This window comes from Sesamum indicum, linkage group LG12, assembly GCF_026168435.1.
Source record: "Sesamum indicum cultivar Baizhima isolate 11 linkage group LG12, ASM2616843v1, whole genome shotgun sequence".
NCBI classification, from domain to species: Eukaryota; Viridiplantae; Streptophyta; class Magnoliopsida; order Lamiales; family Pedaliaceae; genus Sesamum; species Sesamum indicum.
In genome coordinates this window covers 18,598,743-18,619,357 of record NC_142668.1, presented here as the reverse complement: position 1 = coordinate 18,619,357, position 20,615 = coordinate 18,598,743, and the positions used below count along the sequence as shown (strand labels likewise).

The following is a 20,615-nucleotide window of genomic DNA, read 5'->3' as shown; positions in this document are numbered from 1 at the left end:
ATTCAGACGGCCCCCTTACTTAATTAGTTAATTTAAGAAAAAGCTCTTAAATCAAGTAGTGTACGAGGTAGAGTTTTTTAGGCCAAAAGTTGTACGGAGATAGGAGAAGATGTGATGGTAATCTGGCAGATGCAACTGCCTGCACTGCACCTCACCTGTACATGTTGTCTTCTTCTATCACTTTATTTTCCATATGCAACCGATTAAGTCTAATGCACGAGCTCCAAACGCTTTTTGTCCCCTTCGCCCACCATTACGTAGGATCCACGGTCGTTCAGATCCTGCATTAATACTGATTGTAAGTACAGATATGGAGTTCATATGGCATTGGAGCTTCAGGGAATTGCGTTTGGAAGTGGCGACAGCTAGCTGGCTGTGGATTGGAGGGGGAATTTCAGTGAGCGGAGGGGCTCTGGCCAGCGTTCGCGGAGCAGTTTACGAGGGTTCCGGCAGCAGATGATGAGATAAGAAAATTAATCCCGCATTTATTTTCAAAAATCATCCTATAATGTTCATCACTAAATTGGATTGTTAAGTTGTTTCATTAATTTTTTAATTGCATTACATATATTAAAAACATTTGAAATAAAGCGCTTAAAATCCGAGAAAATTGCTGCATTGCTCAACTCAATATTCAAACTATCAAGCACAAGCACAAATGAGATATAAAATAATAACAATAAATTTAGCTTCTTTTTAAAATAATAAATAAATAAATTTGGAGAAGAAAAATTACAAATTTTAGATACCATAGAAATATAATCAGAAGTGCAATACTTCATCTATATAGTGGGACATGTGAGACAGTTGCCACATAAAAGTCCCAACTGCAGAGTCAGTGGAAGATCGAATACGAATGACTCGTACTCTCTGATTAATGATAATTGATTCAGTAACATATCAAATTACAGTCAAACAGACACTTCAATCATTGTGAAATACATACTGAAAGTTTAGCTCCTGTACAAATCTCAACAATCCAACGCTAGACAGTAACTTCAGTATTTTATGGACACATCGCAACATGATTTATACTTGTACACTTGTTATGGTGAGACAAAGGCATCAACATTAACCGCAACAGGAAGTAGAGGTTGCCCTCTCTGCTGGTCGATCCACAAGGACCATACCTGATGGGTTTGGTGCTGGCTGTAGTCGGGGCAATCTTTTTGCTGTAGAGGCACAAGAAGAAAAAATCATTATGGAAAGAGGTAGTATTTATTGCTTTTAAAGCATATATAGCGTTTGTTTACATGAAAAAAAAGGAAAAGGAAGAAGTTCACTTCCTAGAAATGAAGAATAAAACTTTCGTAGTATTTCTACTAAGCAGCAACAATTTAGTCTTCAAGTGGCATGTGATGAGAAACAAGCATACGCTAAAGAAACTGATTGTAATCAATTCATGCAGCTTTAAAATCTTTTATTCCATTAGCTTATTTACTTTGTTTTGGGAACAGAACACACATTTCTAAGATGGGTTTAGAATAATATCTCACCTATCTCATAAAATAAGTCATTGACATTTGTTGCTGTTTTTGCAGATGTTTCCATAAAGAAAAGACCATTCTCCTGAGCATAAGTTTGTGCTTCCTGCAATCAAAGTTCACGTCCATTTAAGCAAAAAGAAAATGTACATGTTTGATGCTTAAAAGCAAGTACTATACAGTACACTGCTTTCCACGTTTTCCTAGGCAACCTACCTTCACTACAAAGAAATGCACGTTATTGCAATTTATATCAGCGTAGAGCTGGGACGTGGGATTGGGGAGAAAAGGATAAATAGATAAATAAAGTCAACGCCAATTAGGTTTTTCATTCACTACTTAACAAACTCACCCATGTCATTCCACATTTACTAGTACTACATGCATTCGAGCAACGCCCCCCCCCCCCCCCCCCCAAAAAAAAAAAAAAAAAAATTTGCATTCTTACCGTAAAAGCTTACATGCAAGAAAGTACTCATGCCGGCAGTAATTCAATAAAATGTTCTATGATCTCACAACACGGATACCTAGCCACAAACACGGATAAATGATAGAAGTTGCATAAAGTTCAATAGAGAAGAAAAGAATAAATGCTTGCCTCTGCTGCAACCTTTCTTCCATCCAACAAATCTGATTTATTCCCAGCAAGTGCCATAACCATGTTTGGGTTACCTAATGCCAGAAACGACAAAGATACAGCTATAAGGTAATACCTAGCCTCCTCCAAACCAAACACCCCCCCCCCCTCCGCCCACCCAAAACAAAAAGAATAAAATAAAAAGCACCAGACAAAAGAAGAAAAAAGTTGAGGAAAGAAATTCATAAATGGAGCATTCTCTCTCTCCCCTTCTGGAAGTTTCTTCTACTCATGCTCAGTTTTTTGTATAGCTTTCACATTTGCTTGAAATACATGGGATTCTACCCCACTACTAACGAGGTTAGAAGGATAAATTGTACAAAAGAACGCCTTAATCAATAAACCCTCCTCATAACCAAACATTGCATCAATCCCAAACAGTTTCAACTTCTAATGGTGATTAGTGAACTTTAGGGGGTGGGGTGGGGGGTGGGGGTGGTTTCAAGAGCATATAATACTATGGAATAAATTGCAAGCGATTTGTCCAACCAGGTAAAAAATTAACTTACCTTGTGCTTGAAGCTCTTGAACCCATTTCTTGGCCCGATCAAATGAGGCCTACAAAGTAAAGAAACTACTGTTATGATAACAAGAATATGAGATGACAGATCAAGTATATTTAAAGTCGCCACTCAATCAGTCCACGGGAAAGCGTTCATTTCCAGAAGTGATGAATATGAGACAACTGCTGCCACACAAACTGATGTACTGAATATAAAACGTGCATTGGTGAAATGATTATATCCCTGTCTCCTCCAGCAATTATTTATGTTGTCTGTGTGCAGAAATTACAGAAATTCAAAGAAATATACATGCACAATTGAATTTCAGTATATGTCAATACAGGATCAGCTCAAACAGAATGCTTTTGTTTTTTTCCCAAGAAGGTATTTGTTAAAAAATAGTGCCGAGAAATTGACATATTGAATGCAAATATTGGCTTCAGTCTTGCTTAACTCTCTATCAAGCAGTCAGCACTTACCTGGTTTGTAATATCATAGACAATAATCGCTGCAGCAGCTCCCCTATAATACATTGGAGCTAAGCTGTGGTATCTTTCCTGACCTGCCGTATCCCATATTTCAAATTTTACAGTTGCATCATTCACAGCAACTGTTTGTGAAAAGAAGGCAGCCCCTATGGTCGATTCCTACAACAGCAGACAACGGTCACTCAGGAAGCTCAGAATAAAAATTGATGTAATGCAAGTGTCGATATCAAATCCCTGAAATTACATTCACGAACCTGAAATTCAACAAATTGCCCTTTCACAAAACGCAATACTAAACTAGATTTTCCGGCTCCAACATCTCCAAGGAGCACCTAAAAGCACAGAAAAACTTGTCAGACTTAGCAGTAGGGTAAGGTGCGGCACTAAGCATAAACAAAATTATACGATTTTCAGTGATCAAACATGAAAAGAAAACATGGTGAAACCCATACTGTTATAGTATTGGAAGGATATAAGTTTTAATTGGCAGTCCACTAATTATTTATGCTTAATTGCCATACCTATACATAGAAGAGACCAATAAAATTGAGAATCAAAGAGCCGTGTACATAGAAGTAGTGAATGCAATTCTGAATGAAAAGAGCAGCACAAACTCTGTAGTCAATTAACAAAGGCCAGATGGCCAAACCCGCACAAATTCTTGGACTTGTTTCCGTTTCTCTATTCAATCTAATTTATAGTAATGCCAATACCCAGCAATCTACAATTCAACAGATTATGATCGAAACGACAAATTATGAGTCGAATCATTCCAGAAAGCTAACTACTAAAATTGGCATAGCTTTGGCAGAAATTGTAGAACCAATAACTAATTACCCACGGTTCTAATCTAATGATTCAAGAACTAATACCAACGGCATACAATCCAAAACACACCCAATTTTCTCTTGACCTATTTCCGAAACAAGTTTCGCACATATGCAGATACGATCTCAATTACTAGGTAAAGAAACCGAAATCCACCGGAAAAAACACGAAGAACCACGGCGGTATAGAAAATCGCATCCAGACCAAGACATGACAAAATCAAACGGTAAAATAGAAAATATATAAACAAATATCAGATAAAAGTGCGAACCAGCTTGGCGCTGATGTTCTTGTTTCCGCTGGATGCCATCAACCAAATTCAGGCACAATTCAATAAAATAAAATTGCGAAAGAAATGAAACTTCGACTTGATTTTCGAATTAAAAACAAAAGAATTAGATGAGGGTTTGCGTTTGGGTATGAGTTGACGAGAAGAAAGAGGGGAGTCGGATGTGAAGGAAATGTGGAAAGGGATATTAAAATGAATTGGAGTGTTAGGTCCGCCTGATTCTCGAATTTTCTTATGCCAATATATTATGAATAGTTAATTAAAACTATAATTACAGATTTTTAAATTTTATGATATGTATATGTTTTCATTCTTTAAGACGAAAAAGAATATTAGAACAAAAACAATGAGAATTCAATAGTCGTGCCCAAATTTTTAGCTCTGCTTATCTCACTCAATAAAGAATGTTTTCCAAATGATCTGTCTACATTTCTTTCAATACAAGACTAAAATTATAAGAATCATTCCAGGCTTATATTCCTAGAAAATATTAAGATAATAAAAGTTATTTTTTTAACATATGATTTATAAATATTTTTAATTGTATGACCTCACGTGATATCACTAGAAAAAAAATATTATTGATTAAAATCGTGATAAATAACTATTATTAACTGTGATTAAATAAAACAATACAAAAAACTAATTTTTCTATCATAAAAAAATTATTTACTTTTATAGATCGCGCCATCAAAATAAATAATTTGTTAATTAAACAAGACAGATAATGCGCTGAAACTTTTTCCTATAAGTGGAAAATGGTATCAACCCTCATTGAGGAACAAACCCATTGGTTCCAAAATTGTAATTAATGTGGTACGTTTTTACTATGAATTAAACGAATAGGTCAACAATAATGTAATATAGTGGATTCGATGTTCACACACAATAATTATAATAATTAGCAATTGAACACACTATATCTATGTGCATATTATTAAAAAAAAAATATTTATCGTGCGTAAATATAATTATAATTTGTAAAGAAAAATAAATTAATAGTTTTTTATTTTCATGCACATTTTAAATTAACTAATTTTACTGAATTTGACGATTTACTCGTTTCATAATTCTTTTATTTTATTAAATGAAAAAATATAATATAAGTTGGCATCATCATTTAATGTGCTTCAATCAGTGTTTAATTTAAGGAATAGGGCTTCCCATATTGTATACATTGAATGGGCCAACATTATAAAAAGTCGATTCCATTTGGAAACGGGCCAGTTCTGATATAATATAATTTAATTATAATTTTTTATTTGAAAAAAAACATATCGTATAATTATCGATACTAGAATTAAATTCGTTAAAACAGTCACATAACAAATGTGATATATTTAGGCGTGGTTGAATACAAAGATTTCAGCAAACTTAATTTAGACCATAAATGTTTCTATGAATTGTAATTGGAATTGGAAGTAGTGAAAAGTATATTTTGGTCAGTAGACAACGAAAAATGATGGTATTCTTCTTAAAATGTTGATGTTTCCGCTAAGTTTAGCATTTATTTTGTTGTCATTGATAGAAATTCCCATGTGCATGAATTGGAACCCCTTCACTCAAGATAAAAAAAAAAGATGTGAGGAAAAATGGGAGGGGAGGGGAGTGTAAAATCAATGTAATAACATCTGTGTTTAAGATTGTATATAGAAACTGTAAATATTTGCATGTATAATATAGCCGTCACTGTCACAGAGCTGTCGGCATACAGCGCAAATTAACATTACCACAACAATGTAGATGAATTGTTTGTAACGCGTGTGGACTGTGGAGGTGAGAGTCGGTCTCAGTCTCACAAATGGGATTTATATATTTAAAAAAAAAAAAAAAGGGGAGCAAAAAGCTGAAATACCCATTGCATCCTTTTGTCAGAAAAAAAAGGAGAGAGAGAGAGAGATTGAGGAGAGGGCAGGAGGGCAGTGGTGTGTGATGGGAAAGGGAAAGGGAAAGGGCGACCTTTTTAGACCTTCATAAACAACAAGTCTGACACCAATAATAACGCATAAATGCCCACTCTGCAATCGCTTTGCAGTTCCCACCCCCTCTTCCCCCACCCTCCTACTCTTCATAATTTTCTTGCTTTGACCACACCCTTTTTCCTTAGATGCCACTGCACTTGCACTGCACTGCAAATACAATACTCATCACTTGCCCCTCAATGCAAACAAACACCCTATGCACTAGTACTGCACCTTGCATTTTTACCGTTTCCTTGCATGATGCACTGTCAAGAGGATATACAGATGGGCATGGATGATTCAATTGGAAAATTATTGCTCAAATTGCAACTTTATCCAATCAAATCAATCATGTAACATAATTAATTCAGATTTGAGTTTGAATTTCTCGATTCTATTTTGTTGTTTTATCAAAAAACTTTAACCAATTTACATGTATATCCACGTTGTATGACATACGTAATATGCATATATTAAACAAAACATGAGACATAATAGTGTGTAAGATTGGAAAGGTGATGAATAATAGAGCCAAATATTATAATTCCCAGTACACCTAATGATGATGAGTGGACGTTATAAACCCAATCCACCATGCAAGAAAGAAAGAAACGTCCTGATAGATGATCGCCGCGGGCCGGCATTAATGGATATAAAGACGATGATCTATCAGGTCTGTACAAATAATGGGATAATTAATCTCTCTCTCTCTCGCTCTGGTTCTTTCTTTCTAATCTATACATAAATAGAATATGAGAATGGGAGTAAATAATAATGAGTAATTAATGGAGGGGAGGGTTGTAAGTATATAATAAAATTAATATAAGAGAAGAATGAGAGAGGGGGCAGTACTATTTGGAAGTGGATTGGTCCTTATGGGCAGCCAAAGCAAGGATAGAATTGGCGAGTTTGTTGATGGCATCCACCAGCCCATTAATGCCTTGTCTATTCATCTCAGCCTTCGATTCTTCAATTTCCAGTCTTCTCTGCTGCAGACTCACTACTTCTCTGTGCCTTCTCTCCTCTCTCTCCTCACATGACCGAATTGCTTCTGCTATGATGGAAGCGCTCTTTGAGATTGCAGACCCTACTTCTTCTAACGTACCAACTCCCCCGCTCGTTCCTTCCCCGTCCCCACCACCTGACCCTCTCTTTCTTCTCTTCGCCGGTGAGTCTGAGTACTCGCTCGTCTCCGAATCTGACTATCGCAAGTTCCCAAGGGTTAGCATTCATTTGCCAATTAAAAGGAAATCAATTTTGTGCACACACTACTGAAGAATCCGCCTTCAACAAGATGGATACGTATATACTTTTAGTTCAAAAAAAAGATGAACGAACAACTGATGGATGGTGGATTAATTGGACATGCGATGCAGTAGGGTTTGCTTTATTTAACTTTAATGCTCCAATTCTTGGCAAGAAACTGATGAGCATCTCATATATTCATGTGGATATGTATGCTTCCTTATTAAACCCTTCCAAGACATTACGAGCATCCATTGGTTTCTCATGATGAGAGAGTTTTATTAACTTCAGCTTCAATTACTATACATAAAATGCTAGTCAGGGTTTTTTTCATAGGTAGGTCAGACGTGAATTGAATGTCTTGCCAGCTAGCTACCTCACAATAGCTTGGCTGAAAATGAGGTTCCAGGGAAAGAAAAAAGAGAAAACAATGATTGATGGTGCTGTTAACTGTATATATAATTAACGAACTAGATGAGAGTATATATGGCGAATTTTGTGTAGAGGTAGAGAGAGTACCTACTGCGGGTAACGGCTGAGAAGAGGGAATAGTGGGTGGCTCCGCCGGTGCTTGTGCCGGTGGAGGCAGCGGTAGCAGCATAGCCGGAGCTTGAATAATTGGATATTGTTGCACTGGGGGCGGCATTGATAGATGACCTAAAACATGACTAGCAGCAGATTTTTCCACTATAGACGTGGCCGGCACAACATTGGCCCTAGAACTTCCAGCTCCGCCACTTGCCGCCGCCTCCCTTTGACCTTTCCTCTCCACCACCTCCACCAACGCCTCATATATCTGAGGCAACATATTGGAAGGCAAATTGTTGTCTTTCCTCTCGTTCTTGTCAATTCTCCAGTATGACTTTTCTTCTCCACCTCTCTCCGCCACTCTCCTCTCATACTCCCTAACTTTCTTAAAATCTCTCATCAGATTGTCCCACTTGTCATTGCACTGGTTTTGGCTTCTCAAACACCCATTTTTCCAGCAATAGTCCTCCACCCATTTCCATCTCAGCTCCGCTGGTTTGCCCCTCTCACTGCTCTCCCCCACCCTCTTCATTCTCCTTTGATCGTCCATTTTCTTGGCTTCTATAAGAACCATGGTTTCTTGGAGGTTCCAGTTCCCCTTCCTGTAGTCCCTCAGCATATTATTATTGCCACCTTGATTAGCCATAGTCAGATCCATGCAAGAAACTAAACCAACAGTGAATTCAGACAGAGACTGCGCTTAAATGCGAGGGCTGAAAAGTAAGGCTAGCTCGTGTGGTGAGAGAGACGGAGAAATTAAAAAGGGTCTTCTTTTTTTATATGTGATCAAGTAACGAATTTGATTTGTCAAGATTGAATCTTTTCATGAAGAAAGCAGCAGCAGGGTAAAGGGTGAATGCAAATGAGAGAAGTAGCTAGGGAAATGATCATATGCGTAGGTGGTTGCAGAGGAAGGGGTGAGAATGAGATGGTTCTTGTTCAACCATCATCATACACAAAATGTGGTTTCAATAATGGTTGTCCAGTTTGATGCTTTTTGAATTGGGGGTGTGTATACTAGAGGCAAATTCAGACGAGGAGGGGGAAAGCAACTAAGGCTAAGTTGCAGTAATCAGTAATCACCATCTCTTTTTTCCCCTCTTCTGCCTTTTTCACTTTCCACTCCGATGAGCTATATAACTAGAGAGCTACCTCCTCCCTCCCCTTAAAATCATCAAAAATCTACAAAGTTAAAAGTTCAAATCTAAAGCTACTAATTCAAGCCACTATCCCCCGCACAAACAAAGTCATGGATGGAATGGAAAACTCTGTGAGAGAGAGAGAGAGAGAGTATAAGAGAGAAAAGCGTACCATTATAAGAAAAGGCCAAAGAAATCCATTCAACCTGACACATCCCACAACCCAAAAAAAAATTTGTGTGTGTGTGTGTGAAAGAGAGAGAGAGAGAGAGAGAGATGAGGCGTAGATAGACTACAGCGTTTCCTGCATGGGAGAGAGAGAGAGAGAGTGTGTTTGTGTGTCAATTTGACTACTTGGCAGGGGGTGGCTAAGGTTAACTCACAGCAGCAATCATGGCACCAATTCATTCTTGATTAACCACAAATTACAAATGGTGATTTTTAAGTTTAATTTTGTAATTCTACGTAGTTTACTTTTAAGACTAACTAACAGTAACAGCAGCAGCAGTATGAAACTTTTATTACTTTTCCAACGTCTAATTATATTTAAAAGTGTTGGGAGTGGTGAAATGGGAATTACTTATAGATTGGGTGGAGTGGGGATATATAGGCACTAGGCTGCCTGCAGCGCTGAAGCTCAACAAAGATGATATGAAAAGGTAAACCACGTGAGGCTGAGATGGTGTAGTAGAAATGATGCAGAGCTTCTTCAAGTCCAAGAAAAATTCACATCCATCAATGCCCAACTTCAATAAAAACAGCTGAACTGAACTTGTTTGTGATTCTCTCTCTCTCTCTCTATCTGTGTTTTTTATATTACCAAACAGTTTATCTGAGTGAGAGAGAGAGAGAGAGAGAGAGAGGACAAGATTCGATACGCGCTGCCCTTGTATTACAGCACTGCTTATCATTCGCAATTCTCCCTCTAATCCCATAATTATAGTACTTTATTACTGCTATATATAATACGTACACTTGCTTGCTTCAATTATGAATCATTGTACATTGTACTACGTAACTCATTCATTCCAATTCCACATAGTTCATTTTTTGTAATAAAAATTTAATCGAAGCATCAACAGCCTTGCACTTGTTATTTTCAAAATAAATCTGAAAAAAGTAAATTATCTGTTGGGGTTGGGGGCTTGTTGGGAGGGAGGGGGGGGGGGGGTTATAGAGGAAAATGATAGTTAGGTGGGTGCAATGGGGGAGGGGGGAACACAGACGTCGATTTCCATCTGTTGAATTCAGGAGCATTTAAAGCTGGGATGCCACGTCATTGGACTTTTTTTTCACTTTTATATCCTGCCAGGTAGGACAGCAGTGTGGGCCATGCTTTCTTTGACTGCCTCTGCGTCTTTGACCGAAACAAGGACGGTCCCCTGGCCCCCACTCAACCCCTGACACGTCACTGTCGTTCTTAGTTCTTGGACTCTAGCCTGCCTCCATCCCACCCCCCAACCCAAGTACCATACACCGAGCCTAATTTTGTAACTTCAACCCCCCCCCTCCCCCCAATATGCTTACATTTTACTAAATGGGCCCCACGCAATGCAATCATATCTAGTAATTATTCCACCTATATACCATACGATACAATACTATACCATACTTATACTATACGTGACATTCGTATTTTTCTTCATATTCATAGATATATTCAACACAGCAAAATGCTACTAACCTTCTCCTTCCGACATTATTTTTTCCTCATATATATATATATATATATATCATGATATCATTACATCATAAATTCTCAGAATTATTCAAATTATTACTTTTTCTTCTTAATTAATGAATATTCTACGTACCAACGAGAGCGTAAGATACAGGCACCGACAAGGCCCAATGTATCTGCCCTTGATAGGCCCAAATTCAGTTTATTTCAGTGGGCCTCTGGGAATTAGATTTATCATACACGGTAGGACTGACTGAAGAGACCCAAAACCAGTAGTGAAACTGAAAGAAGAAAGAAAGCTATAGCTATCAACTACTAACTCATGCCAGCCCTAGTGTTAGCTTAGCATCTAAATTTTATATTTTGATGATACAAAAATAAATTAATATTTTATTTTTGTCTAAATTTATAAATCCCTCAAAATATTTTATAAAATATTTGAAAGTTAGTAAACTCTTGAAAATTTATTTATAAAACATAAATATTCTCATTGTTTTGTCTATATTCCAATACTAACTTCAATATATTTTATACTATCTTTTACGTCGTATGAAAATTCAATATCAGATTATATTTGTATTAATTTTCATGTCAAAATCTAAAATTTTGTAAAAAGATAAATTATCTATTAAACTTTTATTTAGAGTTAAACTTATGTGTAACATTTATGAAAGTATTCAAAAAATAAATAAAATACATAATCTCGAGAAAAAGCTATTAACTCAATCATAAAATATCTTATAAAATATTTAAAATAAAAGTTAGCAAAACATTCAATATGTTTGTTTTTATTTTCAAATTATCTTCAAAACGAATCAAAATATACCTAATATTTGTCATCATTTAAGAATATCTTATTTAGGTGTTTTTAACTGTTTTAGCATAAATACATACATATATACATAAATATATATAAAAACGATATAATTTAATAATAAATAATAATTTTTATCTCTCAATGCACAACTTAAACATATCATACTTATTTTATTCTTTCAAGACGGCTCGTCTAGAATATTATATTTTGAGTTGTTGTGCAAGAGGAGGAATGCTTGTAAACTAAGTTTTGACTTTGACATACTAAAAACATTACGGATAATTAGTGCCCTACACTCTACCATCCTCAAAATCAACACCTTTTTTATTCTTTCTCCTGACAAAAAAATGACCATTTTAAGAGTATTAATATAAATTTACACAAGATTTTCCTTTTTTTTTTTTTGTTAAATTTTTATATAAAGTTGTTGTCTCCTATCAAAATTTATGGAGAAGGTTTTGAAATTGAGCATGTCATATATATGTTTTTTTTTGGGTGATTAATGTCCAATATTTTTAGGTTTTAAATTATAATTTTGTTGGGAAGTTTTCGAGTATAATTAGTGTTGGGTTTTTGGAGTGTGAGTGTGACATCATTAATTACTTGATAATCACGCGAATCTAGGCTACACCACACCCTATTCTTTCCTTCTCCAAACCTTCTAACCTTTTCTACCTTCTTCCCAACTTGCCTACGCTCCAGTTCTTGGAAGAATTTCTTACAACAGTCTTTCACACGCTGGGCTGATGGCTGAGACGGCGGATGATTCTTGCCCCACGCAACTGATTGCCGGTGACGGAGAATTTAATGCGCCGGGTTTACGGGATTTTATCAACTCCGTCAAGCTTCATGAGTGCGGCCTCTCATATGCGGTTGTTGCTATCATGGGCCCCCAGAGTAGTGGTATTTATCGCTTTTCACTTGCTCTTTGATGCTTCTTCAACTTTTCTTGGCACAAGTTGTGGCTTCGAGTGAGCAGTGTAACAAAGTTTTCTGGCGGTTAACAAAGAATTGGTCTACCATGACCGACTTGGAATCTCGATGCACAGTTTCGCATGGTCATCATTAACTTGAGTCTTGGTTTAATTTTCAATTTGATGTTAGAATCAACTTGAATCTTGACTTTATAGTTGTGAATTATTCTGTCATGATCAACTTGAAGTCCTGAATATTTCATAGTTGTGAATTGGTTTACCATGACCCTCGCCAAATCTTGAATGACAGTTGTGTTGTGCATGGTCATCATTAACTTGAATCTTGATTATAGTTTTAAATCTGTACGACTCTGCTTAAATCATCATTTCATAGTTGTGAATTGTTCTATTGATAGTCGTGAGTTTGTTTACCATGATCAACTTGAAATCTTGATTGACAGTTGTGGATAGTTGATCCTTATTAGCTACTTGTGAGTTTGAAACTGTAATCAACTCGAGATCTTGACCAGTGGACCACTGCGATATGGTTTTCACAGTCTTGATTAATTGATGGTTCCGAATTGATTAATGGTCTGAATGGTTGTCACAATCACAGAGTACTAATTGAAAGTTTTGAATGGTGGAAAAATGGTAAGCATTCTGTTTGTACTACTTAATCATTTATAACAATTACTAAGTCGCCTACTCCACAGGGAAAAGTACGTTGTTGAATCATCTGTTTTACACAAACTTCAGGGAGATGGATGCATTCAAGGGAAGGTTAGACTATTTGCCTTCAGTTTGGTTTTTGGTGCATTTTACATGTACCGGAGGCATCAATATTCTTGATTTTATCATGTCCCAATTGAGCGATAATCAAGCAGCACACAGTTTGTTAAATACTAATTGCTTTTGGTTACATTTGACCAGGAGCCAGACAACCAAGGGCGTATGGATAGCGAAGGCTGTTGGTATCGAGCCGTTCACAATTGTCATGGACTTGGAGGGTACAGATGGCCGTGAAAGGGGTGAGGTATCTTTTTTCCTTCCATTTTTCTTTTCTATGTTACTTTGGGGCGACAATTCATTTTGGTTTTCTATATGGACGAGTCAATGAAAGAAACCAACTTAGGCCCATATTTAGTGGGTGTCATTGGGATTTGTTACTGGTCAGAAGTTTATACTTCATGATCAATCACTGGGTCTCTGATTTCTATACAACATCATGGTTCCTTAGATGATTTTAGAAGTGTAAATGTATCTTATATGTTACTCCTACCTCTGCTTTTTACTGCAATGAAAGTAAATTTGCCAGCTAAACCATGAGTGTTGTGTACATCTGCACATGGGTGTTAGCATTCTTGAGTCATCATTCTTGATGAAGAGGATACTTAACAAATGAAATATATGAACTCTGTTTAAGTAATACTGTCTTGGAAGTAACTGAAATTGTGAGTGCTTGCATACATGTGTTAGATTCATCTTCTAGTGCTGGACAACTGGGACTCAACATTCATTGGTGTTAACTATTTGATTCCAGGACGATACAACATTTGAGAAACAAAGTGCACTTTTTGCTCTAGCAGTCGCCGACATTGTCATTATAAACATGTAAGTTTCCCAAATTTTAGCTCTAGATTCCAGGAAACATATTTTGCATGCCAATTTCTGCCTGATCCGTCCCAAACTAACCTGTCCTCCACCTGGGAACTTGGCTAACTACGTTTGTTCATCCGGGTCGAATACCATTACACGATACACTTGTCCCAGGAAGGTTCTTGTAAATTGTCGAATCTTGTTTGGTTCTAAGTTCTCAATCAGTTGTCTAGACTACCATCAGCTGTTGTATAATTTGCTGATCTTTACTTCGCTATTGAAGTTGGGTGATAATTAGGACTTCTTTGGGAGGCATGATACTGGTTGATATGCAATTTAATTAGCTGTCAGGAAGACTTGAACTTCTCTAATTCTCATGTGTCTACTAATGTTTGTAGGTGGTGCCATGATATTGGTCGGGAACAGGCTGCCAATAAGCCTCTTCTCAAAACTGTGTTTCAGGTGCATACCTGCACATTTAAGATGGCTATTGCTTATTCTGATCTTTTTCATGATAGCCTTCATTCTCTGATAGGTTATGATGCGCTTATTTAGCCCTCGTAAAACAACACTTCTGTTTGTCATACGTGACAAAACCAAGGTAAGCTTAAGGAGCCTAGTATTCTTCTTTATTATAGCCTACAGTTTTGTCTTGAATTGATTATTGTCTTATATTCACGTAGACCCCATTTGAATATTTGGAGCCTATCTTGAGAGAGGATGTCCAGAAGGTAAATTGGGCCAAAAAATTCTAATGCATTGAAGTTCTTGTTCTTCATTGTAATTTTTTAAGGCCTGATTTTTTTTTTCTTCCGCCCTTTCAGATATGGCAAACAGTACATAAACCTCAAGCATACAAGGACACTCCTCTCAGTGAATTTTTCAATGCAAGAAAAATTTCTAGCTCATGTTTTTTTTTGATAAAACTATTTCTCCAGTGTTTGTTTCTTATTTACTTGTCATATTTGGACTTGTAGGTGGAAGTTATTGCCTTGGCCAGTTATGAGGAGAAGGAAGAACAATTTAAGGAGCAGGTAGCTCTGTTGAGTTGCAGACACCTCTATTGGCTTCCTAGAGAGTTTAATGCATATTATTACTACAACAGTTACTGTGTTACAGGTCGCCCAACTTAGGCAGCGATTTTTCCATTCTATATCTCCTGGCGGACTTGCTGGTGATAGACGGGGTGTTGTCCCTGCTTCAGGATTTTCTTTCAGTGCAGAGCAAATATGGAAAATTATCAAAGAAAATAAGGACCTTGACCTTCCGGCTCACAAGGTATACACTCATGTTCATTTTGGGAGCAGGATTAGATTGTTCTTTGTTTTCTTAAACCATGTAACTCTATTGTCCTTAGGTCATGGTTGCTACTGTGCGGTGTGAAGAGATTGCCAATGAGAAGTTCAGATGCTTGGAATCTGATAAGGTGTTTCCCTTCTTTCTGAACTTCACAATTACTATGGTATGCCATCAAGTAGGCAATGACTGATTCTTAATCCAAGACAGGATTGGTTAGCTCTGGAACAAGCTGTAAAAACGGGTGCTGTTTCAGGCTTTGGGAAAAGTATAAGCTCAATCTTGAAGACATATCTCTCTGAGTAAGTTAGCATGATTTCTGGTGGCTATTTTATAAGAGGCTTTTCGGAAAGTGTTCTTTTTATTCATGAAGTTGGATCCTCTTGTATTAACGAGTTTCTGCTTGACAATCATCTTATTCATGGATTTGCAATGCTAGATTAATTTTCAGGATATTGATATTAGGTAGTGTGGATGGGGTCAATGAATTATTGTACTTATATGATTTAGTACAAGTACTTTGGCTTATTGTTATCTGCTATAAAATTAAGCTACAAGCCTACAACTTCTGTGGGCTGAGGAACTCTTGAACAATATATTAAGCTCTTGCTTAAATGCTATATTTTCATCTTTGACAGATATGATATGGAATCTGCGTATTTTGAAGAAGATGTGAGAAATGCGAAACGTCAATACCTGGAGTCAAAAGCATTGCAGGCCAGTAACAATTTTAAATGCGTTTAGTTTATATAACGATGTTAATACATGTAATCCTGTTGAATTGCTTTTGGACATGTAGTGAATAAATAAAAATTTCTATGTAGTCTACCTTTTGTTTCTGTTGAAGTTAAACATGTGCGCATTTGTTGGTGATGCAAAATTTATGTAGTTTTTGGGGTATTGGTCTCTGCTTTGTAGTATAGATGTTTTCCTTCATACTTAAAGCGGGCTTCTGTTTTTCCTTTTCAGCATCATCAATTTCAGAAGATAGCTGTAGGGTAGGCAGGCTATATCCACCTCGCCCCCCTCCCCCACAGCCCCACTTGCTTATACTACAATTTTGTTCATTTTCTTTTCCAATTTGCTTATGTCATGTTATATTTTAGATTGATGACTCATTGCATATGTATTACTTTGTTAATGAGTGAGTAATTATGATAATAGTTATGTATTCTGCAGTTGGTCTATCCTGCTTATATAACCATGTTGGGCCATCTACGTGCAAATGCATTTGAAAGTTTTGGGGTTCGACTGGAAAAATGTTTGTCTAGAGGAGAAGGATTTGCTGCATCTGTTCGTACATGCCAGCAGTCTGCTATGCTTGAGTTTGATCAGGGGTGTTCAGGTGCAGCATAAAAACTACATCCAACTTATACAAGCATGCACCGTCAGAGATATCTTAGCTTTGCAAATTTTTCCTGTTATATGATACATAGCGTAAAGCTTTTCTTAGTTTTGGTTGTTTACTTGATGGCAACAGCTAGTGACACTTTTTCCTCTATTGACAACATATCAACTGCATCATTTGTCATACCATGCTTTTTATCCAATTTCAGATGCTGCCATACAGCAGGCAAATTGGGATGCTTCGAAAGTGCGTGAAAAACTTCACCGTGATATTGAAGTTCATGCTTCTGTTGTTCGTGGTGAGAAGTTGTCGGAACTACAAGCTGAGTTTGAGGTATTTATTCTTGGTTAAATGGAATTCTATTCTGGTCTGTGGCTAGGTCTTGTCACATGTCTTCCCTTCTGCTTTTCTCTCCCAAAAAGAGCAAAAACATGGAACCCTGGCTGAGAAATTGTTGGAACATATTACTGGATTAAACTAATTGCATATGCAGAAGCGACTTTCTGGAGCACTTTCTGAACCATTGGAGTCCCTTTTTGAAGCTGGTGGGCCAGACACATGGGTTTCTGTTAGAAGTGTCCTAAAACGTGAGAGTGACGCAGCTGCATCAGACTTCCTTTCTGCTGTTGCTGGATTCGAATTGGACCAGGAAACAGTGGACAAGATATTGCACGATCTGAAGGAATATGCTAGAAAGTTGGTGGAGAGGAAATCAAGAGAGGAATCTGGGAAAGTTCTTATTCGCATGAAAGATAGGTTGGCCTAAGTCTCTCTATGCATTCTTTTTGTTTAACCTTGTTCTCACATATGTTTGGGGAACTTTCAGGTTTGCTACTGTCTTCAACCATGACCAGGATTCCATGCCAAGGGTTTGGACAGGAAAAGAAGACATTAGAGCAATTATGAAGGAGGCCCGCTGTGAGGTAATTTCAGAAGACATGCTATCCGAGTATTATTTGGATCTCTGGGTTGCCCCTTACTGAAGTGAGAAATTATTCTTTGCAGTCACTGAAGCTTTTGTCCACAATGGCTGCAGTCCGTTTGGATGATAGACCAGATACGGTAGAAAATGTGCTTTTCTCTACACTTATGGACAGAACAGATACCATCTCTTCCCAGAGTAGGGATGTTGGAGTTTCTGGAGATCCTCTTGCTTCAAGCACATGGGAAGAGGTCTTGATGATCAGTCTTTGTTATATTTACTGTATGCTTATTATAATTGGTATCTCATAAGTTGTAATCTGTGATAGGTCCCTCCCGACAAAACATTGATCACACCAGTGCAATGCAAAGCTTTGTGGAGACAGTTTAAGGCAGAAACTGAGTATACAGTCACCCAAGCGATTTCTGCTCAGGTTTAGTGACCCATGGAGTCCCTTGGGGTTTCTCATAACGAATGTTTTAATTTCATGGATTGAATATTGGGAGCAATTTTGATTTTTGTTATAATCCTTTTCCTTGTCTTTTGTGTAATTGTTTTATTTTATCTCGAAAACAAAGGAAATATACTGATCTGATGGTGTTTCTTGAACGATGAATTCTGCTTTTTATAGGAGGCATACAAGCGTGGAAACAATTGGTTACCTCCTCCTTGGGCAATCATGGCGATGATTGTTCTTGGGTTCAATGAATTCATGCTTCTTCTAAGGTAAATCCTAGTGCATAGTTTTACACCTCATTTTTCTGGTGACAAGTATTGTTGAACTGTGGTGTATCTTTTGCTGTTGAAACAGGAATCCTCTTTACCTTCTTGTATTATTTGTTACATACTTGCTTGGGAAAGCCATATGGGTACAGACAGATATTCCAGGGTTGTTTCAAAATGGCATCGTAAGTAGTTACTAGTGTTCATTTTACATGTATATGGTGGGCATACCGATCGCTCCATTTATCCTAGTTTTACTAAGGAAGAAGAGGAGTTTAAGCAACACTTGTACATTCCTGATAATTCTGAATTTTTGGCAGCTTGCTGGGCTTATCGCGCTCTCTACGAGATTCTTCCCTGCTGTCATGAATATATTGAGTAGACTTGCTGCTGAAGGGCATGACAGAGAAGCTTTACCTTCACAGAGTTTCAGAAACCAAACGTGGCAACCTGAATCAGTATCGAGTTCAGTTCCAGATTCATCCGTTTCAACTGAAACTAGTTTGGAATACTCGAGCCCTCAGATTATTAAGAGAAGAGTATCACATAAAGAAGAAAAGGAGATGTCTTGATATTGGTGATGCTGAGTGAGTAGCTGTTTCTCATATTTCTATCAACACTCTCAACTTTGGATTTCGGTGGTGTTAGCATGGGAGATGTAAGATGGTGGGGGACAAATTATTGGTGAATGCTGAGGCTGCTGCGGAGTGAAGGAATCAGCCATACTTGTATGTCTGCTGGAGCCCATACCCTGCCAAAAACACACACAAGAAAGAAATAGTTATTCAAGTTAAATTTGGGGTTCACACAATCCGAACTATCAATGTAAATTGGTTTACGCAATAATGGAAATGTGGACCCGTTTTGACTTGCAATTTGATCTTGTGATGATGTATATACACATTTGTTTTAGGAGCTGAAATCATTAAAGTTGGAATGAGAAGTTTCATTCTGCTCCACTTGTAATGAACCCCACTTTTTCAATACATTTGTATGGGAAGGAGAGGTGTCATTAAGACGCACAAATGCCATTTTCATCTAATCGATTTGTGTATGAAGATACATTACTGCTTCAATTACATAAAATATACCCAAATCACAACTTATTTTCAAATTTATAGTCACGAGAAGAGACTCTTTAAACAAATGTACGTACAGGTAGAAGCAAGGATGCCCTCCCCGCACGTGCACTGTGCCAATCAGAGAGAGAGAGAACAGCGCGGGAACTCGCACTCTCTTTTTTTTAATCCTAGAAATCAGAATTAATTAATGAAACACCATTACCATCACCATCACCATATTTTAATAAAATATATTTTAGGAAGTAGAATAAAAAGTATAGGGGTAAGTGAGAAGAGTATTTTTATTTTATGAATGCGAAATTATTTTTTAATTAAGTTTGATAGTTGAGAGATATAAAGGAGACAAAATAGATGTATATCATAAATGCAAAGTATATTTAATGCTTAAATATTAATTAAGAAGAAAAAGTGGTGAGGGTGAGTTGTAGATTCAAACAGCTTTGCTAAAAGCAGTCCAGTCAAACCAAACTGTCACGGTCAACCTCCTTTTATTAATTCTCAATAAAAATAAGTGAAAAGACACTTGTGCCCACCTCCTCTTCAAATTCAATCTCATGTGTTAAGAGATTTTATTTCACACCACACCTGCTGGATATATATACTTTGTTTGTGTATGAAATTTGAAAAAGGAATGAGAGAGAGTGTGTTTTGTAATTGTAGGGCGAGGAGTCCTATGTACATATTCTTATTTTTTCGTACCATTTACTCCTAAATATTATCCTTCCTACACAATATAAAAACAGTATATGGCTTGCACGTGCGGCGCGGGGGCCGATGGGGAAGCAAAACTACCGGTTACGCCATCCCCCGGTCAACATCATATTCGTTTTTCTCTTTAAATAAATAATAATCACCACCATCATTTTCATATTAATTTTATTTTTAAAAAAAAATGTGTAAATATAATTGAAACCCATATTACCATGATTTTTGAGTATTAACTAAAAATGAAGAAAAATAATCATTAGAATAGAAGGTGGTTGACGTGTCAGTAGGTGATTGGCGGAAAGTGGAAGCAAAGTGCAAAAAGCAGTCAAAGCCACACGGGAAAAGGCCGAGGCGTACAGTCAAAGCAACACTGTCACGGCGGTCAAGTGTCCCCTCCTCTCATCGCTGCCCTCCCACTTTTCTATT

The 20,615-nt window shown here is 37.1% G+C and overlaps 3 protein-coding genes across 7 annotated transcripts; 1 reads left to right on the top strand and 2 right to left on the bottom strand.

Annotated features, from left to right (window-relative positions):
• Positions 1-843: 843 nt before the first annotated feature.
• ARA7 (Ras-related small GTP-binding family protein) lies at positions 844-4,440 on the bottom strand. Its single transcript, XM_011098465.3, has 7 exons — positions 4,212-4,440; positions 3,367-3,444; positions 3,104-3,271; positions 2,631-2,679; positions 2,083-2,156; positions 1,497-1,590; positions 844-1,172 (listed from the first exon to the last, which is right to left on the bottom strand). The coding sequence occupies exons 1-7, from the start codon at positions 4,248-4,250 to the stop codon at positions 1,072-1,074; spliced, it is 603 nt and encodes a 200-aa protein (XP_011096767.1). The 5' UTR covers positions 4,251-4,440; the 3' UTR covers positions 844-1,071.
• A 2,269-nt stretch (positions 4,441-6,709) lies between these two features.
• Positions 6,710-9,421, bottom strand: LOC105175848 (hydroxyproline-rich glycoprotein family protein). 3 transcript variants are annotated; one of them, XM_011098462.3, is made up of 2 exons: positions 7,959-9,419; positions 6,710-7,392 (listed from the first exon to the last, which is right to left on the bottom strand). In XM_011098462.3, exons 1-2 carry the CDS (start codon positions 8,619-8,621, stop codon positions 7,042-7,044), a joined length of 1,014 nt encoding a protein of 337 aa, XP_011096764.1. In that variant the 5' UTR covers positions 8,622-9,419; the 3' UTR covers positions 6,710-7,041. The 3 variants fall into 3 exon arrangements, with proteins under 3 accessions (XP_011096764.1, XP_011096762.1, XP_011096766.1); XM_011098460.3 differs by having other exon boundaries at positions 6,710-7,388; positions 7,955-9,418; XM_011098464.3 differs by having other exon boundaries at positions 7,089-7,392; positions 7,955-9,421.
• Positions 9,422-12,192: 2,771 nt separating this feature from the next.
• On the top strand, positions 12,193-19,358 carry RL2 (Root hair defective 3 GTP-binding protein (RHD3)). 3 transcript variants are annotated; one of them, XM_011098457.3, is made up of 22 exons: positions 12,193-12,503; positions 13,228-13,294; positions 13,445-13,547; positions 14,055-14,125; positions 14,509-14,572; positions 14,646-14,711; positions 14,794-14,841; positions 14,935-14,997; positions 15,088-15,144; positions 15,230-15,388; positions 15,468-15,536; positions 15,617-15,708; positions 16,045-16,123; positions 16,586-16,751; positions 16,963-17,087; positions 17,248-17,510; positions 17,581-17,677; positions 17,760-17,927; positions 18,005-18,109; positions 18,308-18,402; positions 18,488-18,584; positions 18,720-19,358. In XM_011098457.3, exons 1-22 carry the CDS (start codon positions 12,347-12,349, stop codon positions 18,969-18,971), a joined length of 2,463 nt encoding a protein of 820 aa, XP_011096759.1. In that variant the 5' UTR covers positions 12,193-12,346; the 3' UTR covers positions 18,972-19,358. The 3 variants fall into 3 exon arrangements, with proteins under 3 accessions (XP_011096759.1, XP_088732573.1, XP_011096761.1); XM_088876447.1 differs by lacking the exon at positions 12,193-12,503 and adding an exon at positions 12,517-13,165; XM_011098459.3 differs by lacking the exon at positions 12,193-12,503 and having other exon boundaries at positions 13,445-13,542.
• Positions 19,359-20,615: the final 1,257 nt, after the last annotated feature.